The 26,565-nt window shown below is 36.7% G+C and overlaps 1 protein-coding gene across 3 annotated transcripts in view; it reads left to right on the top strand.

Moving 5' to 3' along the window:
* Positions 1-24,037, top strand: part of macrod1 (mono-ADP ribosylhydrolase 1) — a 72,548-nt gene extending 48,511 nt beyond the window's left edge. For 2 of the 3 annotated variants that reach the window (XM_055179041.2, XM_055179043.2), the window contains 5 exons: positions 10,314-10,435; positions 11,722-11,752; positions 19,118-19,191; positions 22,618-22,699; positions 23,508-24,037. In XM_055179041.2, coding sequence (XP_055035016.1) covers positions 10,314-10,435; positions 11,722-11,752; positions 19,118-19,191; positions 22,618-22,699; positions 23,508-23,533 — 335 coding nt within the window. In that variant the 3' untranslated portion in view covers positions 23,534-24,037. The remainder of the gene's footprint in view (positions 1-10,313; positions 10,436-11,721; positions 11,753-19,117; positions 19,192-22,617; positions 22,700-23,507) is intronic. The other variant, XM_055179042.2, reaches the window with a different exon arrangement.
* Positions 24,038-26,565: the final 2,528 nt, after the last annotated feature.

Here is a 26,565-nt window from a genome sequence, read left to right as displayed (position 1 = left end):
TCATCACTCAACAGCGTCGCACAAATGCCAGATAAACAGCAGCTTGAAATGTTTTGAGCTCTTTAATGTAGAGTGATAAATTCAAAGTCAGCTGTTGAAATTAAAGCGAGCATCCATTGCAGTATCCTGGATAGATGAGTCAGAGAATACCATTAGACTTGTGTTTTTACTCCATCACATCAAAGTCAGAGCGCGGCTTTTGCAAAAACTAAATTATACTTTATAAATGTCATAAAGTGCATTTTCGTTCTCGTGGATTTTCAAATTCTGTCTTCAGATTGTAAGCAGGTGTTGTGCAACCTCCCTTGCGAAATGTCAAACGGTTGCGTACATGTCGCACATTGGCATATGAATAAACCATCAACACAAACCTTTTTGCCTATCACTCTTTTCCACCCCATCTCTCTCTCTCTCTCTCTCTCTCTCTCTCTCTGTTCCAGAGAGTGTTCAGTAATTATGTAGTCAGACAGTGTTTACAGAAGCAAGCGCACTTTAATTTATTCGCACACTTAGCAGTAATTTCCTTGTCTAATTTATGATCCCCCCAACCTATCCCCCCACCACCATACCTAGCCATTCGGAGATGGAGATTGCACACGCTGCTGATTCTCCAGCAATACCCCCCCCATACACACGCATAGATAAACATCACCCTTAATATCCCCTAACATACCCACATTCACTCCAGGCTAAAACCTCTGTTCGGTTTTATTTGGTCTTTGCTTGATTTTTCCCTCTGTCCTTCTGTTGTTCTTTCTTATCTCTCTCATGAACTGTACTGCACTGCAGGGATTAGAAAAGTAAATATCAGCAGTAATTGTAGGAGTGAAATGAGTGTTTGTGTATGGCTGAGTTAAGCACACATTACTTCCATAATCGCTCATCTGATTATTATAAGTTATGTATGAACGGGGCGCGTGAGCGGTTTTGTGATTTTAAAACTTTCCGAGTATTATTTTTTCTTCTTTATTGTAAATCCATGTGTTTTTTCCACCTACCAGGAAAACTTCATGATCATGAAATAAATGACTTATCTCTTTAAATAGCTCAAACCTCAATAGCACAAACAGTACATGTCGATATTTAATATCAGGTATGAGTAATAATCAACAAGCAGCACAAAATAAATGAAATATGAAATATTTTGATCTAAAGAAGAGATTTGAGTGTTTGTGTAAAGCGCTGTCATGTTTTGACTGCCTCAGCTAAAGTTTGCCCATGCGCCTTCACATCTGCTACTTCTTGGATGAGATAAGGGAGCGAGTGTTTGTGTATTATAGTAAAACAGAAGTATAGTAATAATATATACTCTGTCAGAATTGAAGGCACAAGCTAGAAACCCAGTGGATCTCATTGGAGTGTGAAAGGCAGAATGTGCAGCTTCTGTCAGTCCCTAAGTCCACCTGTGTACCAATACATCCTTGACTAGGGACGCAACCGTACAAATAACAACCACTGCTAGGGGGGTGAATGAGAGGAGGGAGGAGTGTATATCACACACACACACACACTTGCATACTATCTTTGAGCCTTCATTTCCCTCTGTGGCCAATTAACACTAATTAAAATCCACCCAGGCCAATCGAACACCCACTATTCTCTCTTGTTATTTAAGTAATCCCTTTCTCTCTATCTCTCTCTCTAACTCTGTCTCTCTCACTCCCTCTATTGCTCATAGAATAGATGAATAACAAGGTTCAATTACTTAATTATATTTTTAACAATCCAATAAAAGACAATATACGTTTACAATGACCTCAAATTCCATGTTATCTAAAATGACATTAGGCCGCAGCCTTCTCAAAATCACATCCTTTTCTTGTCGGATAAAAGCCAAGGTGAAAGTAGAGGGATCTATTGTGTGAGCCCGTCTTGCTTGATCGCCCAGTCACTGCGGGTGAATTGCAACCCGGCTGTCAAGCAAATTTGAATTCGAGAGAGAAAAGCAAAAAAAATGGGGCGACGCCCCTGGAGTCAATCACCTTAGGACTTTTCAGATGGTAAGCAGTTGTGTTGCCCTCCTCTGTTCGGCGTTTTAGATGGCTAGCTTTTATAAATCGAAACACCTGCTCTTCTTCCAGTTCAGAATGAGGATTTTTTCTCCAGGGGGTTGGTGGGAGAGTCCAGGGCCTCCCTTTGTGCAAAAGACAGGAGCCTTGGGTTTGGTCCGCCTCAGCGAACAGACCGGCAACCTTTTTACGGAAAAGGAGGGAGAGTAAGAGAGAGCAGGAGAAAAGGGGAGGAGGGATGAAGGAAGTGATTTAGAGGTTGATAATAGCAAGTTTGGAGTGGATTTGTCCATACATTATGGGAGTTGTCAGGTATGGGTGCGTAGTTTGGGGGCTGCGTAGAAATACAACAATAGCTTTTCTCAGAGCGGATTTGGATGATATGGTAATAAAGGGTGGGAAAATGTCCACGTATTTAGGAATGTTACGGGAAGTTAAGCTCTATTGATGACATGCATTCTGGTACCACAGAAAGCTGATTTACAGAAATTTAAAGGACGTGATGTAATGCAATGTATTATGTAAATAAACACTGCACAGTAAGTACAACTTCAAGGCAACATAAAACTAAATAGATAGGATAGGGCAATATTTGGCCGAAATACAACAATTTGGACAACTGGAATCTGAGGGTGCAAAATTGCCTTTTAAAGTTGTCCAAATGAAGTCTTTAGTACTGCGTTGACTTACAAAAATAAAAGTTTTTATATATTTACAAAATAAATATACAAAATCTTTATGGACCATGATGTTTACATAATACCCTAATGATTTTTGGCATAAAAGAAAAATCTATAATTTTGACCCATACAATGTATTTTTGGCTGTTGCTACAAATTAAAAGTTTGGTTCCAATATGCAACAAATGCATTTTGACTAATTTCGGTAAAAATGTGTTTTCTACACCAAGAAAGTGACAAGATAAAAAAACACTATTTTCTGTTACAAACTTTCACATAGCATCTTTAGGTTATAATAACATAAAAAAATTCAAATCCATAATTTGATTTTCAAAGATTTATTATAAAAACTTTCTGCAAAATGCAGAAATCCATGACAATTTTTTGTTCAAAATGCTATAAATCTATAGAATCAATATATAAATGTGCATTCATCTTTGCCATGTTATATTCATTTAGTTGACTAGTGGTATACACTGATTAAAAAAATAAACATTAATGGCATTGATCAAAACACTTACTTTGTCATAATAAGAACACTGTCATTGCTGCTGTCATCCTTGGGACGTCATTGAGGGGACATTTTTGACAGCGATCAGCTGTAAAATGTTTTGGTCCTGCTTGATTTTTGTTGACTTCAAGTGAAATAAAGAAAACGTTTATTGCGTTTAGGGAAAAAGGGAGAGAAGATGACAGAATATCACGGCGAATTTTGTGTAAAATTAAGAATTTTCTTTTTAATACTGACCTGATACAATACTGATTTTGGTGGTAACAATTTTTTATGTTATTATAACCTAAACATGCTATGTGAAAGTTTGTAACAGAAAATAGTGGTTTTCATCTTGTCACTGTCTTGGTATAGAAAACAGATTTTTACTGAAATTAGTAAAAATGAATTTATTGCGTTTTGGTACCAAACTCTTCAAATTTACCCGTGCTACTTAAAGGAACAGTATGTAAGAAATGTATATCAATTAATCATAAAATGACCCTGATACGTCACTAGACATTAAGAAATCATTTTCATTTCACATACTTATATCACTGACAACAGTGGTCCGGCCAGAATATTGTCATTTAAAAAGTGGAGTTGCAGCCCTCAACTGATGTTTATGTTGTCATTTTGTGTATTGGCCACCAGTTGTGTGATTGCAGTACCAGCTTTAGCCACAAGTTTTGTGATTGCAATACCAGTTTTGGCCACAATCCTACATACTGTTCCTTTAAGATTCGTTTTAAGGTCCAGAGTCACATTTAAATCTGTCATATATAAATGTTAGCTTTTCACAAATATACATGTACAGTAGAAACTAAAATTAGGATTAAATTAAGAACTCTCAAGATCTGATGTCTTGACATAACGCTAAAAAACCTGTCAAAAGGTACTGTTTCAACAGTATTTTTGACAATTTTTTCTAACAGTGTACAAAAAGTATTTAAATTAATCAAAAATGTTTAGTTTAGATTTAATTTGTACTGAAATGTAGCCAACTTTGTGTGCATTGAATTAATATACCATCTAAATGCTTTTATAAATCACGTCGTCATGGCTTATTACTGAAATGCATTACAGATATGCTAAATGAAAATAAACCTAACAGATTACTCAGATCATTATGATCGGGTCAGTTAGAAATACCAAGGGTTCACTCAAAAAAGGTGCGTCAGCATTTAGCTATTATGCCACCTGTAGCTGAATTCAAATCTGCTTCAACAATAGACACTTTTAAATCTAGATTAAAAACACATCTGTTTAAATATGCATTTACTTAATGAGCACTGTGCTACTTCACACAGACTGCACTTTTAACTCCAGTCACTTTTATTCGTTTTTAACACATTTTAAACAGTTTTTATTAAAATCACATTTATTTTCTTTTAAATTCTCATGTATCTTTTTTTAAATGTATCTTATTTTTACCGATTTCTTCCTCTTAGATTGTTTTCTCATTTCTATGTAAAGCACTTTAAATTACCCCTGTGTATGAAATGTGCTATACAAATAAACATGCCTTGCCTTGCCCAAAATGGTGCCACACAAAATCTGGACTTTACAAACTGCAAAACACTAAGGGGTGGTTTCCCGGAAAGGGCTTATCCTAGTCCCAGAATAAATTGCATGTTTGCTTACATTAAGCATCTCTCTCTCATCTCTCACATCTTGCACTAAGTGCCATTGTTTTGTCTGAAGATGCACACCAGTATTGTTTTTTGTAAGGTATATTTGTAAAAATGACTTAAACCTAACATAACTAAGCCTAGTCTTGAATTAATCTAATCTAAACTGTCCGGGAAACTACCCCTGAATTGTTCCATCTTATTGTAACTACTAGACATGACGTAACCACCTGCAAAACATGATGTAACTACCCACAGGACCTATGGAGGTAATGTATAACCAGAAGGTCATCTGCCAGCAGTACAACTGTAATCCTACCTCATAAAGATTGAATACTACAAAAATGCAACCTTTCTTGGAAATGCCTGGTCATATAGGTTTGCACTGGAATACTGTACATGCAATTTTGAGTGACACGTGTGGCTAACCACTAAGCCACAGCTCATGTGCTTTGAATCTTTCTGGCTGTAAGCTACCAGGCTTGCTTTCTATTTCCCCAGCACATTCTGTTCTAAATGTGCTGGTGTGTTTTTGTTTCCAAAAAGACAGCGAAGCAGTGTGATTTCTGAACCTCCCGGCTGTTTTCTTCAGTTTGGTTTAACCCCCAGCTGCACCTGCGTGTCTGCAGTGATTATATCATAACGTCTGCATCTTGCTCTCTCCCCCGACACCCGCTTTACATCTCATGTTGTGCCACAGACACAACACGCTTTTGGTGACACTGTACTTCCAGTCATACATATGCCCACTGTTGTCTGTTTATCAGTCCGTTGTTGTCTATTGCACGTGTGTTTGCGTACGCGCATGTGAGTAATGTCTCTGCCCGAGTTGATGTATGATGGTGCTGCCGTACTAAACAAACAGAGGTGGATCGATGCTGTAAACACTGCAGAGTGCAGCGGTAAATAAACGCAGCCGGACAGCACGCAGCGCAGAGAGGTGTTGGGGAGAGGGGGGAGGGAGCGGGTGGGCGAATGAGGGAGCGTCACAGTCACTGATGATGGGCTGCTGGAAATCCGAAGGACGAACGGGGCAAAGGGGAGAGATTGAGGACGTGCCACAGACGTGACACGTGAGGACATGAGCTTTGCAGAGGACAGATGGGAGAATGTTTTAGACAGAAGGTTGAATGGGATACAGACGCATTAGCTGCGTTACGACTCATAGGGCTCTACGCAGGAATCGCTGCTTTCTGAGCATTAGGCACTGGATGTTTAAGAGTTTTAAATGCCTTGCATTGTCATTAAACACAGGGAATGTTTAACTCATTTCCATTATGATGATGGTTAACTCCGATCTATGGTGAACATACTTGAGTAAATAAATATGATTTACTGTGCTGTACTGGCTGCATAAATGTGTGTATAATGCATCCTAATGTATTCGTTGAAAAATATTTACACTGTATGAATAGTGAATGTAAATTGAATAATGTGTCATACTTTAAACTTCCACATTTAGTGAGATGGCAGGTACACTGTGTATTTTTAATATATTAAGAAAAATATTTTCCTCTATCCCTCTATATTTTTCTGAATACTCAAATAGTGAAATATACATACAGTACTTAAAAATAAAGGTGCTACACGATGCAACAGAAGAACCATTTTTGGCTGTATGGTTCCATAAAGAACCTTAAAAGGGATAATACACCCCAAAAGGAAAATTCTGTCATCATTTACTCACCCTGAAGTTGTTACAAACATGTAAAAATGTATTTGTTTTGTTGATCACAAAGGAAGATATTTTGAGAAATGTTTGTAACCAAACTATTTTGAGCCCCATTGACTTCCATAGTTTTTGTCTTTCCTACTATAAAAGTCATTGATGCTCCTGTTTCCTGTTTGATAATTATTTTTTGTGTTCAGCAAAACAAAGACATTTATTCAGGTTTGTAACAACTTGATGGTGAGTAACCCTGCACGAGTCCATTTTTGGAGACCTGCTCATACCCGCAAAGTTCAGCACCAGTTCCGACCCGTCACTCATGATAATATCAAAATTAAATCCGCACCTGCCCAGACCCGTTAATATTTGGCCCGTTACCCGACCCATACCCGCATAAATCATACACGCTAAAATTATTCCAATTAAAGTGCTCTATTTTTTATCTCGTACCTTTCTCAACATTACAACAGCGTCATGAATGGGCTAATAAAACAGGCTAAAGTGCGCTTTGTTTTGCGCACCTAAATAGGCTGTGGAACCTGATAACTACACACAAATAGACCTATTAATGAAAAAAGAACAAGAAAAAATACAACCCACCTACACAACCCCTGCTGTGCTCCTACACAACCCAGTCTCATGGCAAGTCATGTTATAGTGAAAAAAATTGATTGATTTATTTGTGTTTGCTGATACTAGATTTCTGCTGTTTTTCGTGTCTCTGGAGACGAGTGTCTTTTCCGTCCTTCCCAGCACAAATTTCTATTAATGGCTGTTTGTGTCTGTGGCACGTCTTTCTTTATCGTGTCATTTTATATTTTGTTTTCTCATCATTGTTTTCTATTTTTTGACCATTGTCGCTTGGGGGTTTGGGTTAGAATCACTTTCTGGGACTTCCTAACTTAAACCCCAACTCTAACCCCAACTCCAGGTGAGAATAGTTTTAAAAGCGGACGAAAAACATGTAAAAACCAATGCATAAAATTACATCCTAACGCAAACCCCGAAATCTAACCCTAACTCCAAGCGCCAATGATTTAAAAATTGGAAAGAACGATGAGAAAACAAAATATAAAATGACACGATAAAGAAAGTTGTGCCACAGACACGAACAGCCATTGTTAGAAATTCATGCTGGGAAGGACGAAAAAGACATTAGTCTCCAGAGACACGAAAAACAGTGGAAATTCATGTCATCAAACACAAATAAATTAATCAAAATATACTATAACACGACTTGCCGTGAGACTGTTTTGTCCTACAAGTCTCGAAATGCTTTCTAAGAGAAGATTTTACCAGTTTCCGGCTATCAACGGCAAAACTTTATGCAACTCCTGCAACGCTTGCTCCAACTAGGCTACAAGAAGCATCAACAAAGGTCGCGCACTGTCACAATGGTGGTGACGTGATGGGTACTTTTATGTGGGTATCTGCGGGTAACCACGGGTACCTGACCCATTGCAGGACTCTGGGCCAAAGTATGGTCCACTTTTTTGCAAGGGTCCGCGTATAGATCCTTTTACAACGCACGTGATCACATAGCCTGCGTGCGCATTTTGGCAACGGAAGTGGTGTTATTCCCCATTAGTTCTAACGTGTTAGCAACTCAGAAAGTTTATAAAAATGGTTTACCAGCATCAAAATGTCTGGTTGTTGCGTTTGGTTTCACTAATATAATATACTAATATACGAATATATGTATCTGGTCACTTTATACCACTATAGTACATGGATCTGGTAGCTGTGTTGAAAAAGTTGATTAAGTTACCCGTGCTGGCAAATTGAGTCAGAATGAGCAAATTTTCCAAAAAATGTTATTTGTATTTTGACATTCTCTCTTAAAAAAATTTAAGTTGAGTTGAAGTTGATAGAGTCAGCAAAGTCAATTTTGAGAAATTTTTGAAGGTTCAAAAGCAAAATCACCCCATTCATACCTTAAAATCTACTGTAATGCAAGGATCTAAGAGGTTGTTTACACTTGGCATTAACATGCGTTTTCATCGATCTGATCACAAGTGGACGACATTAATGCCAGGTGTAAACGGTGTTCAAAACGTTTTAAGCTCGTCCACTTTCGACCACTATCAACCACATTCAGAGGTAGTCGAAAACACTTTCAATCGGATTGCTTTTGTGAGCTTGTGTAAACGCACATGTGGTTGAATGTGTTCGAACAGCCACACGCGACCGCCTTCTCTCCGCCCATTTATCTAATCTGAAGTACTAAACACAAGTTTTACGTCTTTTCTGACTTCTGGCGTGAACACATGTTGAACCGTGCTATTTTTAGCCTTTCATTGATAAATCTAAGCAGCTGATCTCCGTAGTTTCATTTTGAAAGCGTGTGAAAGTTGCGCGATCCTATTTCATCAATTGCGCTGAAAATTCAAAGAAAGCTCTAACATATACACGTACAAAACTCTGTGCAGCATGTTTACTTACTAAACAAGCAGCGGACTCCGACATAATATTAGTTTGCGTCCATATAAACTCATAATTACTCCCGCTCGCGTTTGAATGACAGCAGAGAGACTCGCCCACCGTCTCACAGACCACCCCCTCACAGTATTCAGGACCGAAGCGGTCGAAAGTGGACAAAAGAGACGGATTAAAATGCCAAGTGTAAACGTAATGTGTCTCTCTCGTCCACTTGTGATCCGATCGATGAAAACACATCTTCATACCAAGTGTAAACAGTCCCTAATATAACGTTACACAACAGATATTTTTCCCCAACAGTTAACCAAACATTCATTGAGGACATAACAGATTATATCTACGTGAATCACTCAAATCAAATCCCAAACTTTATCTCTTTTAATATATTTTTAACATCAATCAAATCCCAAACTTATCTTTTTTAATAACTTTTTAACATTAATCAAATCCCAAACTTTATCTCTCTTAATAACTATTTTAACATCAAGCAAGTCCTGCACTCTATTTTATAATTCCTGCTTGTTTATAAACCGAAAAAACACTTCTTTAGAAAACGTACAAATAAAGATCATTTAAGATGTTTAATGACTGGGGCATAATGACTTATTTTAATGTACTTATTTCTAGCTCAAAATTACACTGTGCGCATTTCGACTCATTTTGCCAGCACGGGTCACATTTTATCGTAACACGAATGCGTCGAACATATGCGTACACTTATGAGTCAAATAAACTACACTTTGCAAGGCTGTGCATTTGACCATGAAAACTATACTCCGGGCTTGAGTGATTTCTGTTCTTTCTAGTGAATTTTTTTTCTTTAAACTATAAAAAGATAAGATAGAAATGATTATTTTGGGCTAAATGGTTCCTTGGGAACACTAAAATGGTTCTACTATGGCATCGTTGTAGATAACCTTTTGTAGCATCTTAGGTTCTTAAGATCTTATGCTCTTGACTGTTTTCTATTCTGTTTGCAGTGCCGTTCAGATGAAGCATATATAGTGTGTCCTCTAGGATTTAAAATGACACTTAAAATGACCCAATTTTTGTGAAGTCCACTTAGCAGGTCACGATTGGGCGATCTGGACGTGTTTATAGTTGAGCTGAGTGTAAATGAGAGAAGGAAAGAGGAAATTGAGCTGGAGGATGCAGGACTGAGACAAGTGGGGCTTCACTAATTGAGAAACAGATGGCAGAGACAAGAACAACAAACAGTGAAGAAGCATTAGTGAATAGAGAAGAACGAATAAAAAGCCTATTGCATATATTCAATATGAAATACATGTGCCTGAATAAAAAGAAAGATATTAGACAGGAAGCTTTGGTTATAAAAGATATTTCACATATTTTCTGATTTCCTAACCAGACATATTTTGCTATTCACTTTCATAGATGTTATTCACACTGTGGGGCCGATAGTCCACGGTTCAGTGGGGGAGAAAGATAAAGAAGCCCTGAGAAACTGCTATTATAACTGCCTACAAACAGCAACTAAAAACCACCTGCGGACTGTGGTAAGAGTCACTCACACTCATATTCAGATTCATGCAATGTTGATGATGCTGATTATATATTTGTAAAAATGCAAAAAAGAAACACAAGCGCTTAAAATAAAAATAAACAATGAACCTAAACTTAAAAATATGTATGCAATATTGACACACACACACACACACACACACACTGAATGCTAAATATGACCTCGTCTCAAATAAGTACATAGAGTTAACACATCAAGCTGTATTACTCGAATTTCATATCACGGTGAAGGTTTAATAATCAAAATGCTGCTGTTTTAGTCATAACACAGTACATAACTCGCACTCCTCCGGTGCCCTTACAAATTTTATATGAATCTACTAAAACAGTTGAGAGCTTTTCCAGTTTTATTTCTTTCAGCGATTGATTTATTTGATGACAGGTTACTGGATGTATAAATTTTTTTAACACAGTGCACAGGCAAGGATATAAATACAGACAGGAATAGCTAAGATCTTTTGCTAGTGTTTTTTTTTTTTTTGTAGGATAAACTATTTCTCCCAAGTGAAGCATTTTAAGCTTTAAGGGTAACAGTTCACCCAAAAGTTTATATTCTGTCATGCTTTGCTTTATTCACCATCATGTTGTTTAAAACCTGTATGGGTTTCTTTTATCTCTGGGACATAATAGGGAATATTTGATCGTGCCACTCTCTTGCTATAAATAGAAAAAAATTGTCACTTTTGAAGCATCCCATCTTTATTCTCTTTTATTGCATGATGAAATGCCTGTAGGACATGCACCTCAAAACTCATTTCGTGTTCACATACAGTTATACAAAATACCACGCATGTTTATAACAAAACGGGGTGGGTAATTTATTTTTGAATCAAACTGTCCTTGTAATTAATTCAAAGTCCTATTTACAGGATGCAAGTAGTATCGTAACCTAATACCTTTAAAAGCAGCAGGAACTAAATGTGACTCGCTTCATTTGTTTTAAAGTAAAGCTTTTGTTTTAAGCTCTTTAGTTCTGGAACGCAAGTAGGCCAGTGTCATTAGTAATGGATTGTATCTTTAATGGGTTGTAATTTATCAATTTACATCCGCTTTCCCTTGTAAAAGCTATTGTTGTTGCTTCCTTTAAATAGGTACAACTCTAAGTGCTTTGTTTTACTTTTTTATTATTATTATTACGCACATTTATTTAGAGAAGCACTTCGGAGTTTATATATAATAAATGTTATATCATTTAAAGTGTGAATAAGTGTTTTAATTAGGTATTCATTGATGTTCATTGGCATTTGATGTTTTCGTCTAGGCTTTTCCCTGCATCTCTACTGGAGTATACGGTAAGTTTAAAGATTTTGGTAACATTTTACAATAAGATCTTATCATGCATGAACTGGGAAATACTTTTACAGCATTTATGCTTTAATTTGGGTAAATGTTAGTTTTACAAAAACATTTTTAAAATCAAAAGTTGTATGTTTAGTAAATGCAATGAACTAACATGAACAAACAATGAACTGTTTCAACTGTTTTAGTTTTAACCAACACTAAAAGATAACCAAACAGAGATTAGTAAATGCTGCAAAAATATATGGCTCATTGATAGTTCATGTTAGCTAATGCATTAAGCAATATTAATGAAAAGAAAGCCTTAAAGGAATATTCCATTTTCTTTAAAGAAAAATCCAGATAATTTACTCACCACCATGTCATCCAAAATGTTGATGTCTTTCTTTGTTCAGTCGAGAAGAAATTATGTTTTTTGAGGAAAACACTGCAGGATTTTTCTTATTTTAATGGACTTTAATAGAGCCCAACATTTAATACTTAACTCAACACATAACAGTTTTTTTCAACGGATTTTCAAAGGACTATAAACGATCACAAACGAGGCATAAGGGTCTTATCTAGCAAAACGATTGTCATTTTTGACAAGAAAAATAAAAAATATCCACTTTTAAACCACACCTTTTCGTCTAGGTCCGGTCCAGCGCGACCTAACGTAAATGCGTAGTGACGTAGGGAGGTCACGTGTTACATATATAAAACGCACATTTGCGGACCATTGTAAACAATAAACTGACACAAAGACATTAATTAGTATCAATTGACATACAACAACGTAGGAACGGTCCTCTTTCAACACATTTGTAAACACTGGGGCGGAGTTTCGCGTTCATCCTCTGTGACCTCTTGACGTCATGATGTATTGCGTGGGGTCACGCTGGCGTATCACGACCGGATCTAGACGAGAAGTTGTGGTTTAAAAGTGGATATTTTTTATTTTTCTTGTCAAAAATGACAATCGTTTCGCTAGATGAGTCCCTTATGCCTCATTTGGGATCGTTTATAGTCCTTTGAAACTCCGTTGAAAAAACCTGTTAAGTGTTGAGTTAAGTATTAAATGTTGGGCTCTATTAAAGTACATTAAAATGAGAAAAATCCTGCAATGTTTTTCTCAAAAAACATAATTTCTTCTCGACTGAACAAAGAAAGACATCAACATTTTGGATGACATGGTGGTGAGTAAATTATCGGGATTTTTCTTTTAAGAAAATGGAATATTCCTTTAATGTAGAGTCTCAAAGTTAACTTTGTAGAATCAATTTTATTTGTAATTGTAATTTTATAATGTAAATGATTAGAGTGAATTGTATAGTGAATTTACAGTTTTTAATAGCAATTCCCTGATATTTTTGCCTACAATCAGTGCAGAGCATTTTTTCCACTATAGGATATAACAGCCAATTGTTTAAAAACAGCAGTTTACAGTATATCCTGGCAATCAAAAGGGATGGCAAAATATGGCTCTAGAATTTGTAGACATAAAAATTTGAGTAAAAAGTAGTGCTAAGATTAATCGCAATTAATCGCATACAAAATAAAAGTGTTTTTTTGCATAATACAGGGTTCCTACGGGTTTGGAAAAGTATGGAATTTGATTTTTGAGTAATTTCCAAGTCTGGAAAAGTATGGAAAAATACTTCGGAGTATGGAAAAATATTTACATTTCCAGACTTTTGTCCCTATTTCGTTTTCTAAATATAAAATTAATAATTTCTAAATGTGTGTGTGTTGTGTATATATATATATATATATATATATATATATATATATATATATATATATATATATATATATATATATATATATATATATATATATATATACATTATATATACATTATATATATATATATATATACATTATATATACATTATATATACAACCATTTTTTCATGTCGTTTGGATCAGTGTGCCAGCACTGCCAAAATATAGTTTTTACACTTGATCTGCTGGAGGTCTGCAGTGATTGGTTGTTAGGCGGCAGTTGCCATCACAGCACCCCTACCTCAAACTGCTTAACTAAAAAACACCTGGAACATTGTCCTTGATTTTTACATTTGAGTATGGACTTCACGGCAAACTAAAGGGGAAAATGCAAGTTTTCCGAAGGCTGGCTTAAATATAAAGCCTGGTTAGCCAAAGACTTAAAATTTTTGAGGATAAAAATAAGTCAGTGCTGGAGTTGTTTAAAGGAATAGTACACCCAATATGAAAGTTTGTCATTTATTCACCCCCATGACTTTCAAAACCATAAGACTTTATTATATTAACCCAAAATAATATATTTTTTTAAAAATCGGATAGATTTCATTCCCTTTATTAAAGGACTAGTTCACTCCAAGATAAAAATGTCCTAATCAATTATCTCAATGCCATTTGAGATATCCATGTCTTTCTTTATTCAGTGAAAAATAAATTTAAGTTTTTGAGCAACCAACTGAGTTGGTTGCCATCTTGGATGCCATTGGGGTGAGTAAATGATTAGGACATCTTCATTTTGAGGTGAACTAATCCTTTAAATATCTTCATGTGTGTTTCCAAGATTAACAAAAGTCTATTAGTTTAGAGTGACATGAGGGTAAGGAAATGATGATAGAAATTTAAATTTTGGGTAAATTAATAACCCTTTAAAAAATTGTGACTGATTTAGCATTTTTTTCGTTAAGGTCACAAAAGGCAATAAATATTTTATTAATAATTAGTCTATTGTTTAAACAGTCTTTTCAAGTTTGCTGTACCTAACAGCCAATTAAACATTGTCATTTGACTTTAGCTCTATATTTTCAAATTTTCTGGTTAATTGTACATGAGTAACATTGCTGTTTTAGCATTGCAGTTTTAATAAAATACTGTGTATTGAACTTGACTGGGTTTGATGTTAATTGACTTGTATGAGCAACAGTAGCCACAATTTTCAAATATACAAATTTAACATGATAGCCTACATAGAGGTTTTGACTCAGAGTGTAACATACTTCTCGGCGCCGATAGCGCTGTGGATAAGTGCGTCACCATAGCGCTGTTGTGCGTCGGAAGACCCGAGTTTGAATCCTGGCTCATGGACTTTTCCCCATTCCGCTCCCTCTCTCTCGCACCTCACTTCCTGTCTAGCTACTTTCCTATCCTAATAAAAAGCAAAAATGCCAATACTAAATGTTTTGAACTTGACATACTTGTTAGCAGTTGAATTTTCAAAAGCAATTTATCAGAACAAGTTAAATATGGTCAGAAAAATCTGTAGGGAAGTTTTGAAATTTGAGTCTGGAAAAGTATGGAATTTTGAAATGAAAATTGTGTAGGAACCCATATAATATATGAGAGTGTGCTGTGTGTAATTATTATGTATATATAAATACACACACATTCATGTATGTATTTAAGAAACATTTACATGTGTATATATATTTATTTATATTTTTATATATTCTATATGATATATAAATAAAAAATTATATATAAATAAAAAAATTCTGAAATGATATGCATGTGTGTGTGGTTAAATATACATAATAATTACACACAGTACACACACATGTATTATGCAAAAAAACACTTACTGGCAAAACTACTGAAATCTATCGGTATCGGCAGATATCCGTTTATATGTGTGTATATACATATATATCTCCCAAGGGTTTTTCCCTCCTAGGACTTTTTTTTATTTCCTCGGCTAAACAGCCCGGGATTTTTTTTCTCCTAGGAGGTTTTTTACCCCGGGGAGGCAGCCTTCGTGGGCTTAACTTAGCTTCCTCTTCTAGACGTTACATTAGTAATACGCTCGCTTATAATGTCGAGTCATAGCCGCAGCAAATTTGACTGCTTATGCTATCGTGTATTATGTTGTGCTATCTGTTGTTTTTCTGTGCTTTTACTGCTTCTATTAATATAAAGCTGCTTTGAAACAATTAACTATTGTGAAAAGCGCTATATAAATAAAATTGAATTGAATTGAATAGAAGTGATTTTAAGTAATCAAATATCGGTATCGGCAAAGAAATTTTGTATCATCCCTAGTTTTTAATAGAGCAGTTTAGGATTAAAACCTATGATAATTCATTAACAAAGTAATCTGTGGTACAGAATATTTCTTAGCTTTGATGTGTCCTTATTGTGTAGCCTACTCTTATTTTTAAGTGTTTATTTAGTAGAGACTTCTTTTAAGAAATTCTGGGAGTGGATATCACTTGCAATAGCCGGAGGATTTCCAGATTAAGGGTGGGATTAGACAGTCAGATTAGAAGAGATTAGGAGCAAGAGCATGTCACTGTGATTATAATCCTCCTTCTTAGCCAAACGTGTCGAGATTAAACTCAGAAATGAACCTGGCGAACAGCTTCAGTTCTTCAAAAACAACCACTATCGGTTTTTCTTAGGAGATTCTTTATGCAAGGAATTTGGTGCCATGTTGGTAGAATTGAGAGGTGCTAACAAGGTGTGAACATGTTGATCTCTGACACCTTTTAGTCAATCATAATTACAGCCCTGCTATTGAAGCAACGTGTGTGTTCATATATCCGTGATAATACTGGGGTGTTGTCATTTTTTTCCTGTGTGATGTAGCTTGTGTAAATGGGTGGTTGATATGAAGCACTTTAATTGTCAGTCTGTGGTGTGACTTTCTGCACTTCATATAAAACTATTTTAGACAGCAGTTTGTTTATTTATAAGTACTATGTATGCAGATGGAGTCATTGCTCCTGTAGCTGAGTTACTACATTTGTACATTCAGAAATGTGTTTGTCATACGCACTTGCAATCTTAAAAATAAAGGTGCCTATAAGGTTCTTCACAGCGAACCATTTTGGTTCCTCAAAGAACCGTTCGGTTAAAGGTTCTTTAAATAACCATTTCTCCTTGCAATTTTATAATTTAAAGAACTCTTCTCAACACAAAGAACCTTTTATGAAACAGAAAGGTTCTTGAGATGTTAAAGGTTCTTTATGGAACCATTTAACCAGAAATAGTTCTTCTATGGCATTGTGAATCACACTCTTAAAGGGATAGTTCACCTTAAAATGAAAATGCTCGTTCGTGCTCGTGTTTAGCATTACAGTTCCCTGTTGCAAAATCCTGTTTGATAATCCGCACACACAGTGAACGACAACACCCGACCAGTTATCCGACATCAGCAGCAATTTTATTCCACACCCGGCCCGTTTGACATAAGACGTGTGATGCTGCTACCCCCGGTCACACCGCAAATCAACAGCATAGCATAGCATAGCTTACGCGTGATGACCTTGCACCTTAAATTACCCTAAATTTATGGGCATACAGATAAACGTAAAACAACAACTTTGTGTATAACAACTTTGTGTACACTCACAATAAGGAGAAAACATTATGCTTATTTAAAATCATTAAAAACATGATGTGCTTTCTGCTGCTGGTTTTAGAGCGCGTCACAAAAAAGAACAGAAACTCAAATACTTTTTTATTCATTTTGTCAATCTGCTAATTATTTAAGTGTAACATATTTCGTGTAGGCTTATTTATTTTATTTTTATTTCTCCAAACAGAGACCTAATCATCATGTTCTGTTGATTTAAATCTATTTGCGCATGAAACTAAACCCATGGGGAAAATTATGATATTTTAGAAGATTAATTTATAAATGAGTGATCAACGCGAATCCATAAAGGAATTTATTTCTTTAAGACAGCCAGTCTGTCAGGGCTGAAAGCTCGATTTTGCGAGCCTCCGCCGTGGGTTTTGTCTAGAAGGGATACAGCAAATGGCGAAAAGTTTCAGATTAGATTTGGAGATAGGATTAGGATGAAAACAGTCGCCCTAGCTAAATGAGATAGATATACATCCTAAATCCTGTGAAATATTGTGTTTAGACTGTTAAGTTTGGGTGAAGAATAAGCTTTAAACAGTGCTTATCCGGCGAGATTTTGTTTGCTGTATTCCTTCTATCCACAACCGCAGGTGTGGCGGGAACGTTTTAGGTGTGGCAGGAACGTTTTAGGCGTAGCGGGCTGCCACGGTAGAATGCATATAGTGGAAACACTGCATGTTGTTTTAAACCTGTAGAAATTTCTTTTTTCTGATGAACACAAAATAATTTATTTTGAGAAATGATGGTAAACACACAGCAGATAGTGACCATTGACTTCCATAGTAGAAAAATAAGTATTTTGGAAACATTGTAATAAATGATGAAGAAAATATTTTGATAAAGGATGCAGCACACAGTTAATGGTAGCCAATAAATTCCATCAATTTTTTTCCTTTTTTGAAATTTTTGAATTCCTACTATGGAAGTCAATGGTCACTATCTGCTGTATGTTTATCATCATTTCTCAAAATATCTTCTTTTGTGTTCATCAGAAAAAAAAATTCATACAGGTTTAGAACAACATGGGGATGAGTAAATGATGACAGAATTTTAATTTTAAGGTGAACTATCCCTTTAAAAAAAACAGGTTGTGCAGAGTGGTTTTCCTCATCTTGATTTTTATCCACTGCACGCCCCATATATGCTATGGGACAATGCCTGCATTTAAAATGTAGCATTTCTTCTTCTGTGCACACAGCATTTAGTTTGGCAATTACAAGCTGCACTGCTAGTAAATGTATAACTTGCCCAATCGTAGCTAAATGCAGTCCTGTCTCCATTTTCTAGGTGTGCTTTGTTTTATTTTCTGTTGGTTAGTAGGTTACCAATACCACTGTTAACAAATTTTTTTAGTTCCCCAAAGAACAATTCAGTCGAATGTTTTAGATAAAATAATTTTATTATTTCCTTTATGTAGTCTGAAGAATAATTTTCCACTATAAAGAACCTTTTGTTAAACTAATTTGTTAAATGATTTTTAAAACAAATGATAAAAAATGCATCATCTGGACTAATCATCTGAAATAAAATATTAATATTGTTAAAAAAGTCCTAAAAGTTTTAAGAAAAACGTCCTGTGTATTATTTTGTATTTTTTCTAGTAACATATCTAAATTTCCTTAAAACAAGATACATTTACTTAAACAGTAAAATTGCATCACAGATTAAGACTTATTTTCAGAGAATATGTCTTGAATGGAAGTATATTCTTCTTGTCCTATTAGCAAATAGTTTTTCCTGGAATAAAAAATAAATCTTAATTGGTTTATGAAAAACAATTTGTCAATGGAATCTAAAATAAAAGAACCCTAATTGAAGATGTATTTTCTGAAAACAAGTCTCATTATCTTAACCAATCCAGTTTTTTCAGTGAATGTGTCTCTTTTAATTATGTTTAGATATTTGCTACAAAGCAAAATAAAAAAGTGATTAACAAAATGATTTTTGCATTGCATGTAATGCATCATCTAAAATACCTTCTGATGTGTTTCTGTATTTGGTAATGTGTGTCATACAGGATATCCTCCTGATCAAGCAGTCGAAGTTGCCCTGAAAACAGTAAGAGAATACCTGGAGGAGAACCATGAGAAGGTGTGTCAACTACATGTGTGTCTCTTTTCCCCATTGGTGTGCTTTTTTTCCCATTGTTGTAATTATGAAAAACACGCCATGGCAAACAGATGGTGGCTTCATAGGGACTATCTTTTTTTGAGTCAGCATGCGCACACACATACTGTATCTATAAACTCACTTTTAATTGGTTCCTAAAGGTGCTTGCATAGAAGAGCACAAATACAAAAAATATCCACAAGCACATTGACACAATGTGAGTGATGAGAAGATTTAACAGGAAATGAAACAAAACTTTTGCGTACTCCACACCGCTTCCTTAGCACATCTGTGGCTTTTCCCTCCTCACATCTTCTCACCGATCTGTCTGCTGTCCTGAGCTTTCATCTCGCTCCGAGCTGTGTGCTTAGTTGCTCTCGCCTTCTTTTACGCCACAGACATGCAAAATGACAGAGACACCCTAATTACAGCGCACTAATTAACCAGCGCTTTGCTGCCTGCTAACCCCTCCGCTCTTCTAACCCGCAGAGAAAAACAGCGAGAGATAGGAAAAGCGAATAGAGCAAAATATAGAAAGGGGGAGAGAACAAGAAGAGCATTGTGTAAATGTGCATTATGATTACTAGGGATTGTCTGTACCTTTTCCTGTTCTCAACAGGGAGACAACAACAAACATCTTTTTGGTTTGATACCCAGGAAACATGCATATAAGGAATTATTGACGACGGGCCATTGAATTATTTGAAAATAATGCACACCCAAGGTGATAATGCGGCACGACGCGAAGCGGAGTTACACAGTGGGTGTGCATTATTTTCGAATAATTCAAAGACCGGAGTGAATTATTTTGCTCATACTACGGGTACCACAAATATTGTTCTGGTGGTTATTTTAAGACATTTAACAGGTTAGGTGTGCGTTTATCGAAATATAGTGTATACCTATGGGACATTTCTTAACCAATCAAAATGAAGCATTCAACGGCCCCATGGGGTAAAATAGAAATAATGTTCACTCACCTAAAGGATTATTAGGAACACCTGTTCAATTTCTCATTAATGCAATTATCTAATCAACCAATCACATGGCAGTTGTTTCAATGCATTTAGGGGTGTGGTCCTGGTCAAGACAATCCCCTGAACTCCAAACTGAATGTCAGAATGGGAAAGAAAGGTGATTTAAGCAATTTTTGAGCATGGCATGGTTGTTGGTGCCAGACTGCCCGTCTGAGTATTTCACAATCTGCTCAGTTACTGGGATTTTCACGCACAACCATTTCTAGGGTTTACAAAGAATGGTGTAAAAAGGGAAAAACATCCAGTATGCGGCAGTCCTGTGGGCAAAAATGCCTTGTTGATGTTAGAGGTCAGAGGAGAATGGGTTTACTGATTCAATCTGATAGAAGACCAACTTTGACTGAAATAACCACTCGTTACAACCGAGGTACAGTATGCAGCAAAGCATTTGTGAAGCCACAACACGCACAACCCTGAGGCAGAGGGCTATAACAGCAGAAGGCCCCACCGGGTATCACTCATCTCCACTACAAATAGGAAAAAGTGACTACAATTTGCGCAAGCTCACCAAAATTGGACAGTTGAAGACTAGAAAAATGTTGCCTGGTCTGATGAGTCTTGATTTCGTCAGAATTTGGCATAAACAGAATGAGAACATCGATCCATCATGCCTTGTAACCACTGTGCAGGCTGGTGGTGGTGGTGGTGGTGGTGTTATGGTGTGGGGGATGTTTGCTTGGCACACTTTAGGCCCCTTAGTGCCAATTGGGCATCGTTTAAATGCCACGGCCTACCTGAGCATTGTTTCAGAACATGTCCATCCCTTTATGACCACCATCTACCCATCCTCTGATGGCTCCTTCCAGCAGGATAATGCACCATGTCACAAAGCTCAAATCATTTCAAATTGGTTTCTTGAACATGACAATGAGTTCACTGTATTTAAAATGGCCCCCACAGTGACGAGATCTCAACCCAATAGAGAATCTTTGGGATGTGGTGGAACGGGAGCTTCGTGCCCTGGATGTGCATCCCACAAATCTCCATGAACTGCAAGATGTTATCCTATCAATATGGGCCAACATTTCTAAAGAATGCTTTCAGCACCTTGTTGAATCAATGCCATGTAGAATTCAGGCAGTTCAAGGCGAAAGGGGGTCAAACACAGTATTAGTATGGTGTTCCTAATAATCCTTTAGGTGAGTGTATAGCTTAAATACATGTACAAGTCTGCAGAATACTTGAATGTAAATGTTGCCAATTATTTGACCCTGCATGTGAAACCCTATCTAATAACCTTGATATATTCAATATTGACTAAGTAAAGTCATGTCAAGGATTAAAATCAATGATTGAAATCAAACTTTGATGCTCCTAATCTTAATTAGATTATGAGACTTTAGCCTGGATTTTACTGACAGGGTCACATATAGATATCTCCAATAAACTGCTTTTTATTTAGAGGCTTATGTTATGCACACATTGATACTAAATAAATAATTAAAACACTATAGTTCAATATTTTTACACGAGGATCAATGCTGTCTGTTGAACATCAGGTTTTTTGGTATCAATGCTTCAACATCGATCCGCTTGTTTCTATTTTTTAGCATGCCAATAAAGCTTCATGAATTTGAATCTGAATCAGACAGACAAAGCAATACAGGATGAGAGAGAGAGAGAGAGAGAGAGAGAGAGACATTTGGCAAAAGAGAAAGAAAATAACAATACTACTGCTGACAAGAAAAGAGAGAAAACGATAGAGAGGGAGGGATAAAGAAGCTGAGAGAGAGAAAGAGAGAGATTTCAGTGGCAGAGGAGGAGTGCTGGCTGGATGCAATGATGTGTTACAAGAACATGATTAGAAGCAGGAACAGCCCACCTGCCCTCGCCTCTGTTGTCATGGTGATGGAGGTTCTGGGATGCTGGCACGGATCTCAGTCTATTCTTTTTATGTTTTTTTTTACCACGAAGCATTTGGGACTGGTGCTGGTGTTCTGTCAAGGACAGTTAGGTCATTGGCACGGTGCCTTTCCAGCTAGAAACGCCCATACATTACATTATGCTGACCGACTGTACCCGAGTGGTCTTTTCTAGGGGACCTTCCTTCCACGGGAGAGATCATATTAGTGCTAAAATCTACAAAATGTTTAAAGGATGACTAGGTTTGTCCACACGAAAGTAATTCTGTTGCAAAAACAGCCGAAAATGCAGTTCCAATGGAAGTCTAGAATTTTGCACCTGTCATGCTTGTTTGTACAAACCAGGGAACAAATGGAAATTATTTTCTTCGGTCGATGGTATTGCATCATTAAGCGTACGAGTGTTGCTTAAAGTGTGTCTGTGTAGTACTGTCTGGAAATTCACAGCTTGAGCTATTCAGTGTTCATTCATTTTTTATTTCGGTCTTTCTTGTTTCGTCTGCTGTCAGTTGGACCGGGTCATCTTCTGTGTGTTTCTGAAGTCTGACAAAGAGCTGTATGAAACAAGACTGCCTGCCTACTTCTCACAAGGTCTGTCACACACATTTTACAGTAACTTGTATCCATGCTGAAGGGCTTTTACAGCGAATGCATTCGAAGATTAATCTTGCCCTCTTGTTTATTAGGTCACATTTAACTTTTACATTTTGTTTCAACGTTTAATTTTACTTTTACACCGCTAACCTGTTTATAACATAGCGTGTGAGGAATTGAAGCTGTCATTTTCATTATTTGCGCTTTATATCATCTCATAATCACCCTTAAAAAAATAAAAACCCAGTGTACCCGGTGGAACTGTGCTGTCATCGCATTACTAATATGTACATTTCAATGATGTGCACAGCCTCCTGGCCAGACCGAGATGTCATTTAAAGATGGTTCGGACTGTGACGTCAATGCATTTGTGTTTGTTATGCTTTCTTCGGAGGGCACAAACCATGCAATTTAAAGTTATACCTTACGCTCAACTGTTGTGTGATATCTGTATGCGTGTGGCTCGCACTGCTAACAAACTAACACCGTCTGAATTAGCATTTTAATTGGATGCAGTGTTTACGTTGTTAAAAGAAATGAATTAAAAAGCACCACAGTGACTAATTTAGTATTTTATGACTAAATTTTATGCCTTTATGAAATATTCACAAGCTCACAAACTGCTACTGTGATGACACTTTATGTTTCTGTAACATGTTGCATAGACAATTCTTGGGCTAATACACAGTTATGACATATTGCGGTGCCAGCGGTGTTCATGTACGTCTGGCGCGTCTGGGATATTTTTGTGATTGTAATGTATCTGTGTGCTCTCGGCTCTATTAGATCTGTTTTTCACCTGCAGGTTCACCACCAAAGAGCAAATTATGAGAGGATGTCATAGTTGCTGTGGAAACGCCACACAAGTTCAAGCCTCTTTTCCGCCACATCAGTGTGTGTCTCGCTTTTACCTGATGCGTTCTGACAAACAACAGCTATAATAACAGCTGCCTGGCACCGTCTGATTCATTCATATCACCCAAACATTGCTACAGTACATGTAATTCAGGTATTGCTGCTATAAGTTTCCTGATGAAGTCATGATGTTGTTTAAGTTGTGCTTAGGAAATAGTTCACCCAAAAAAATCTGTCATCATTTACTGCACTCGTGTCATTCCACACTCGAGTCATTTTTCACAGGTCACCATACTTACTTTTATTGTACTGAATAGAAAAAAAAGTGTGAACCTACTGTATAACACATTTGTTTGTGAAGGAAGAAAGAAAATCATGTGGGTTGAGGGTCAGTAAATGATAATGACATTTTCATTAAGGGGTGAACTATTATTTAAACATTGTCGCAATGTGCTATTCATTAAACATCTTTCTCTGAAATTCTGTTATTTTCATAGAAATCAAGGGTAATACATTACAATAAGGTTTCATTCATTAACATGCATAAGTAAATGCATAATGTGAACTAACAATGCGCAATATAATTGAATAGCATGCAATTATCTTTATTAATAATAAAAATACCAATAATACTGATGTTTGTTCATTGTGAATGAACTACTGTAATGTTATCCGATACAACTTTGATTTTTATTTCATTCCAGCATTTGGTCAAATAGGGACGAACCCAGCCTGTTGAGTTGTAATTTAACCTATGCTGGGTTTTAACCCATTGTTAGGTAAAAAATAAACATTTTCTGAGTTAATTTAACCCAGTGGCTGTGCCCGATCTAATGCTTGGATGAAAATTAGAGTGGAGTAAATGTTGAATTTAACTTTAAAGGATTAGTCCATTTTCTTAAAAAAAAAAAATCCAGATAATTTACTCACCACCATGTCATCCAAAATGTTGATGTCTTTCTTTGTTCAGTCGAGAAGAAATTATGTTTTTTGGGGAGGGCATTCCAGGATTTTTCTCATTTTGATGGACTTTAATGGACCCCAACACGTAACACTAAAATTGAGTTTCGGGGGACTCTAAATGATCCCGGGCGGGGCATGAGGGTCTTATCTAGCGAAGAGATTGTCATTTTTGACAAGAAAATTGAAAGTGTCCACTTTTAAACCACAACTTCTCTTCTTCCTTCAGCTGTGTGGCGCGCCAGCGCGACCTTGCGTGGTTGCGTAATGACGTCGAAAGGTCATGTGTTACATATATGAAACGCACATTTGCAGACCATTTTAAACAATAAACTGACACAAAGACATTAATTAGTATCATTCGACATACAACAACATCGGAACGATCCTCTTTCTCCACATTTGTAAACACTGGGGCGAAGTTTCGCATACGTTAACCGTGACCTTTCGGCATGATGGCGTATTGCGTGAGGTTGCGCTGCCGCGTCACGGGACCGGAGATCGATGAGAAACAGTGGTTTGAAAGTGCATATTTTTTACTTTTTTCGTTTCGCTGGATGGGACCCTTATGCCTCGTTTGGGGTTGTTTGGAGTCCTTTTAAACTGCAATTTTAAACTGCATTAAAACAGTTGAGTGTTGGGGTCCATTGAAGTCCATTAGAGTGAGAAGAATCACGAGGTGTTTTCCTCAAAAAAACATAATTTCTTCGCGACTGAACAAAGAAAGACATCGACGTTTTGGATGGCATGGTGGTGAGTAAATTATCTGGATTTTTTTTAAGAAAATGGACTAATCATTTAAGATTAATAAATGCTGTTCGAGTATTGCTCATTGTTAGTTCATGTTAACTAACAAATCCAACCTTATTGTAAAGTGTTACCAAATCTTATTATGGCATAATCTACACATATAAGCAAGATTTTGAGTGATATATGTATTTTTCAAATTTGTGAAATATGTAATTTTTACTGTATTTAAGTTGAAATTGAATAGAAGGTGTCTTGTGTGAATGTTGTTTATGGAGTTAACATTTCATTTAAAAAAATCAAAAGTGCATGTCAATGGTTGTAACGCTTAACCTATAATGAAAGTGCACTATTTCTACTTCTTCAGTGTACTTTCTGTCTTTCCGTATGATAAAAGACTCTCATTAAAGTCAACTCCTCTCTCTGAACTAATGGCTGGGGCCGCTCTTAATGCAACTTTCATTAATTACACCGTAAGCCTTTGAGTTAATAGTATAATGTCAGCAAATGGATTTAGAACAGATGAAGTATTTTGATATATCGATGCCGATTGATTTTGCTTCTCGTGTCATACAAATTCCCCTGCCAAAGAAAAGAACTCGCAATCAATTGTTATGTGATTTATTATTTTCCACTCGTCTCCAACAATTTGAACATCTTTTACGGCCATTTCCAACAAGATGAGGATCCTTTCATCTCAGCGTGCTGTTCTGTCTTGGAAAGAACGGAGAGACCGAGGGGGAGAGATGAGTTTAATAAACTCATCTGAAGCAATTTTCATTTTTTAATAAGTGACAGCCAGCTCAGATACTGTCATCAGGCGAGCATCTCCAAATAATGAGAGCGGAGGGGGGAACTAAGGCGAACGAATGAGAGAGGACGCAGGGAAGCGCTCTGAGGAGTAATTATCCTAAATCCAGTCTTCATCACCGTCCCATCAGCACTTAGCTCTTCCTTTCCTCCCTCTTTCAATCCAGCTCTCCGTCCCTCTCTAGCCTTCTTAGTAAAGTGTTATTTAATTTGCTGTATTGGCACAGTGAAAGCAGCCAGTGTGAGGCTGTCGCTGAAATAGGAACCCTTCAGAGAAGATTTCACTGGAGTGCATCCTATAGGCTTGCAGCAGAACCACAGCGAGAGATGAGAGCTTGTCGTCTCTCTCTTTTGCCACACGCTCTCCCCCTTATCTTTCTCTCCCATGCCCTCGGTGCTCTCGCTTTCAATGATCTTATCAACTCGCTTCTGTCTCTTCCTCCAGCTGCGTTTCGTGTGTATTGTCAGTCACAGAACCTCAGATTCTGTCA

Source organism: Misgurnus anguillicaudatus, chromosome 16 (genome assembly GCF_027580225.2).
Source record: "Misgurnus anguillicaudatus chromosome 16, ASM2758022v2, whole genome shotgun sequence".
NCBI lineage: Eukaryota > Metazoa > Chordata > Actinopteri > Cypriniformes > Cobitidae > Misgurnus > Misgurnus anguillicaudatus.
Note: the sequence above shows the minus strand (reverse complement) of the source record. Positions and strands in the feature narration are given on the sequence as shown.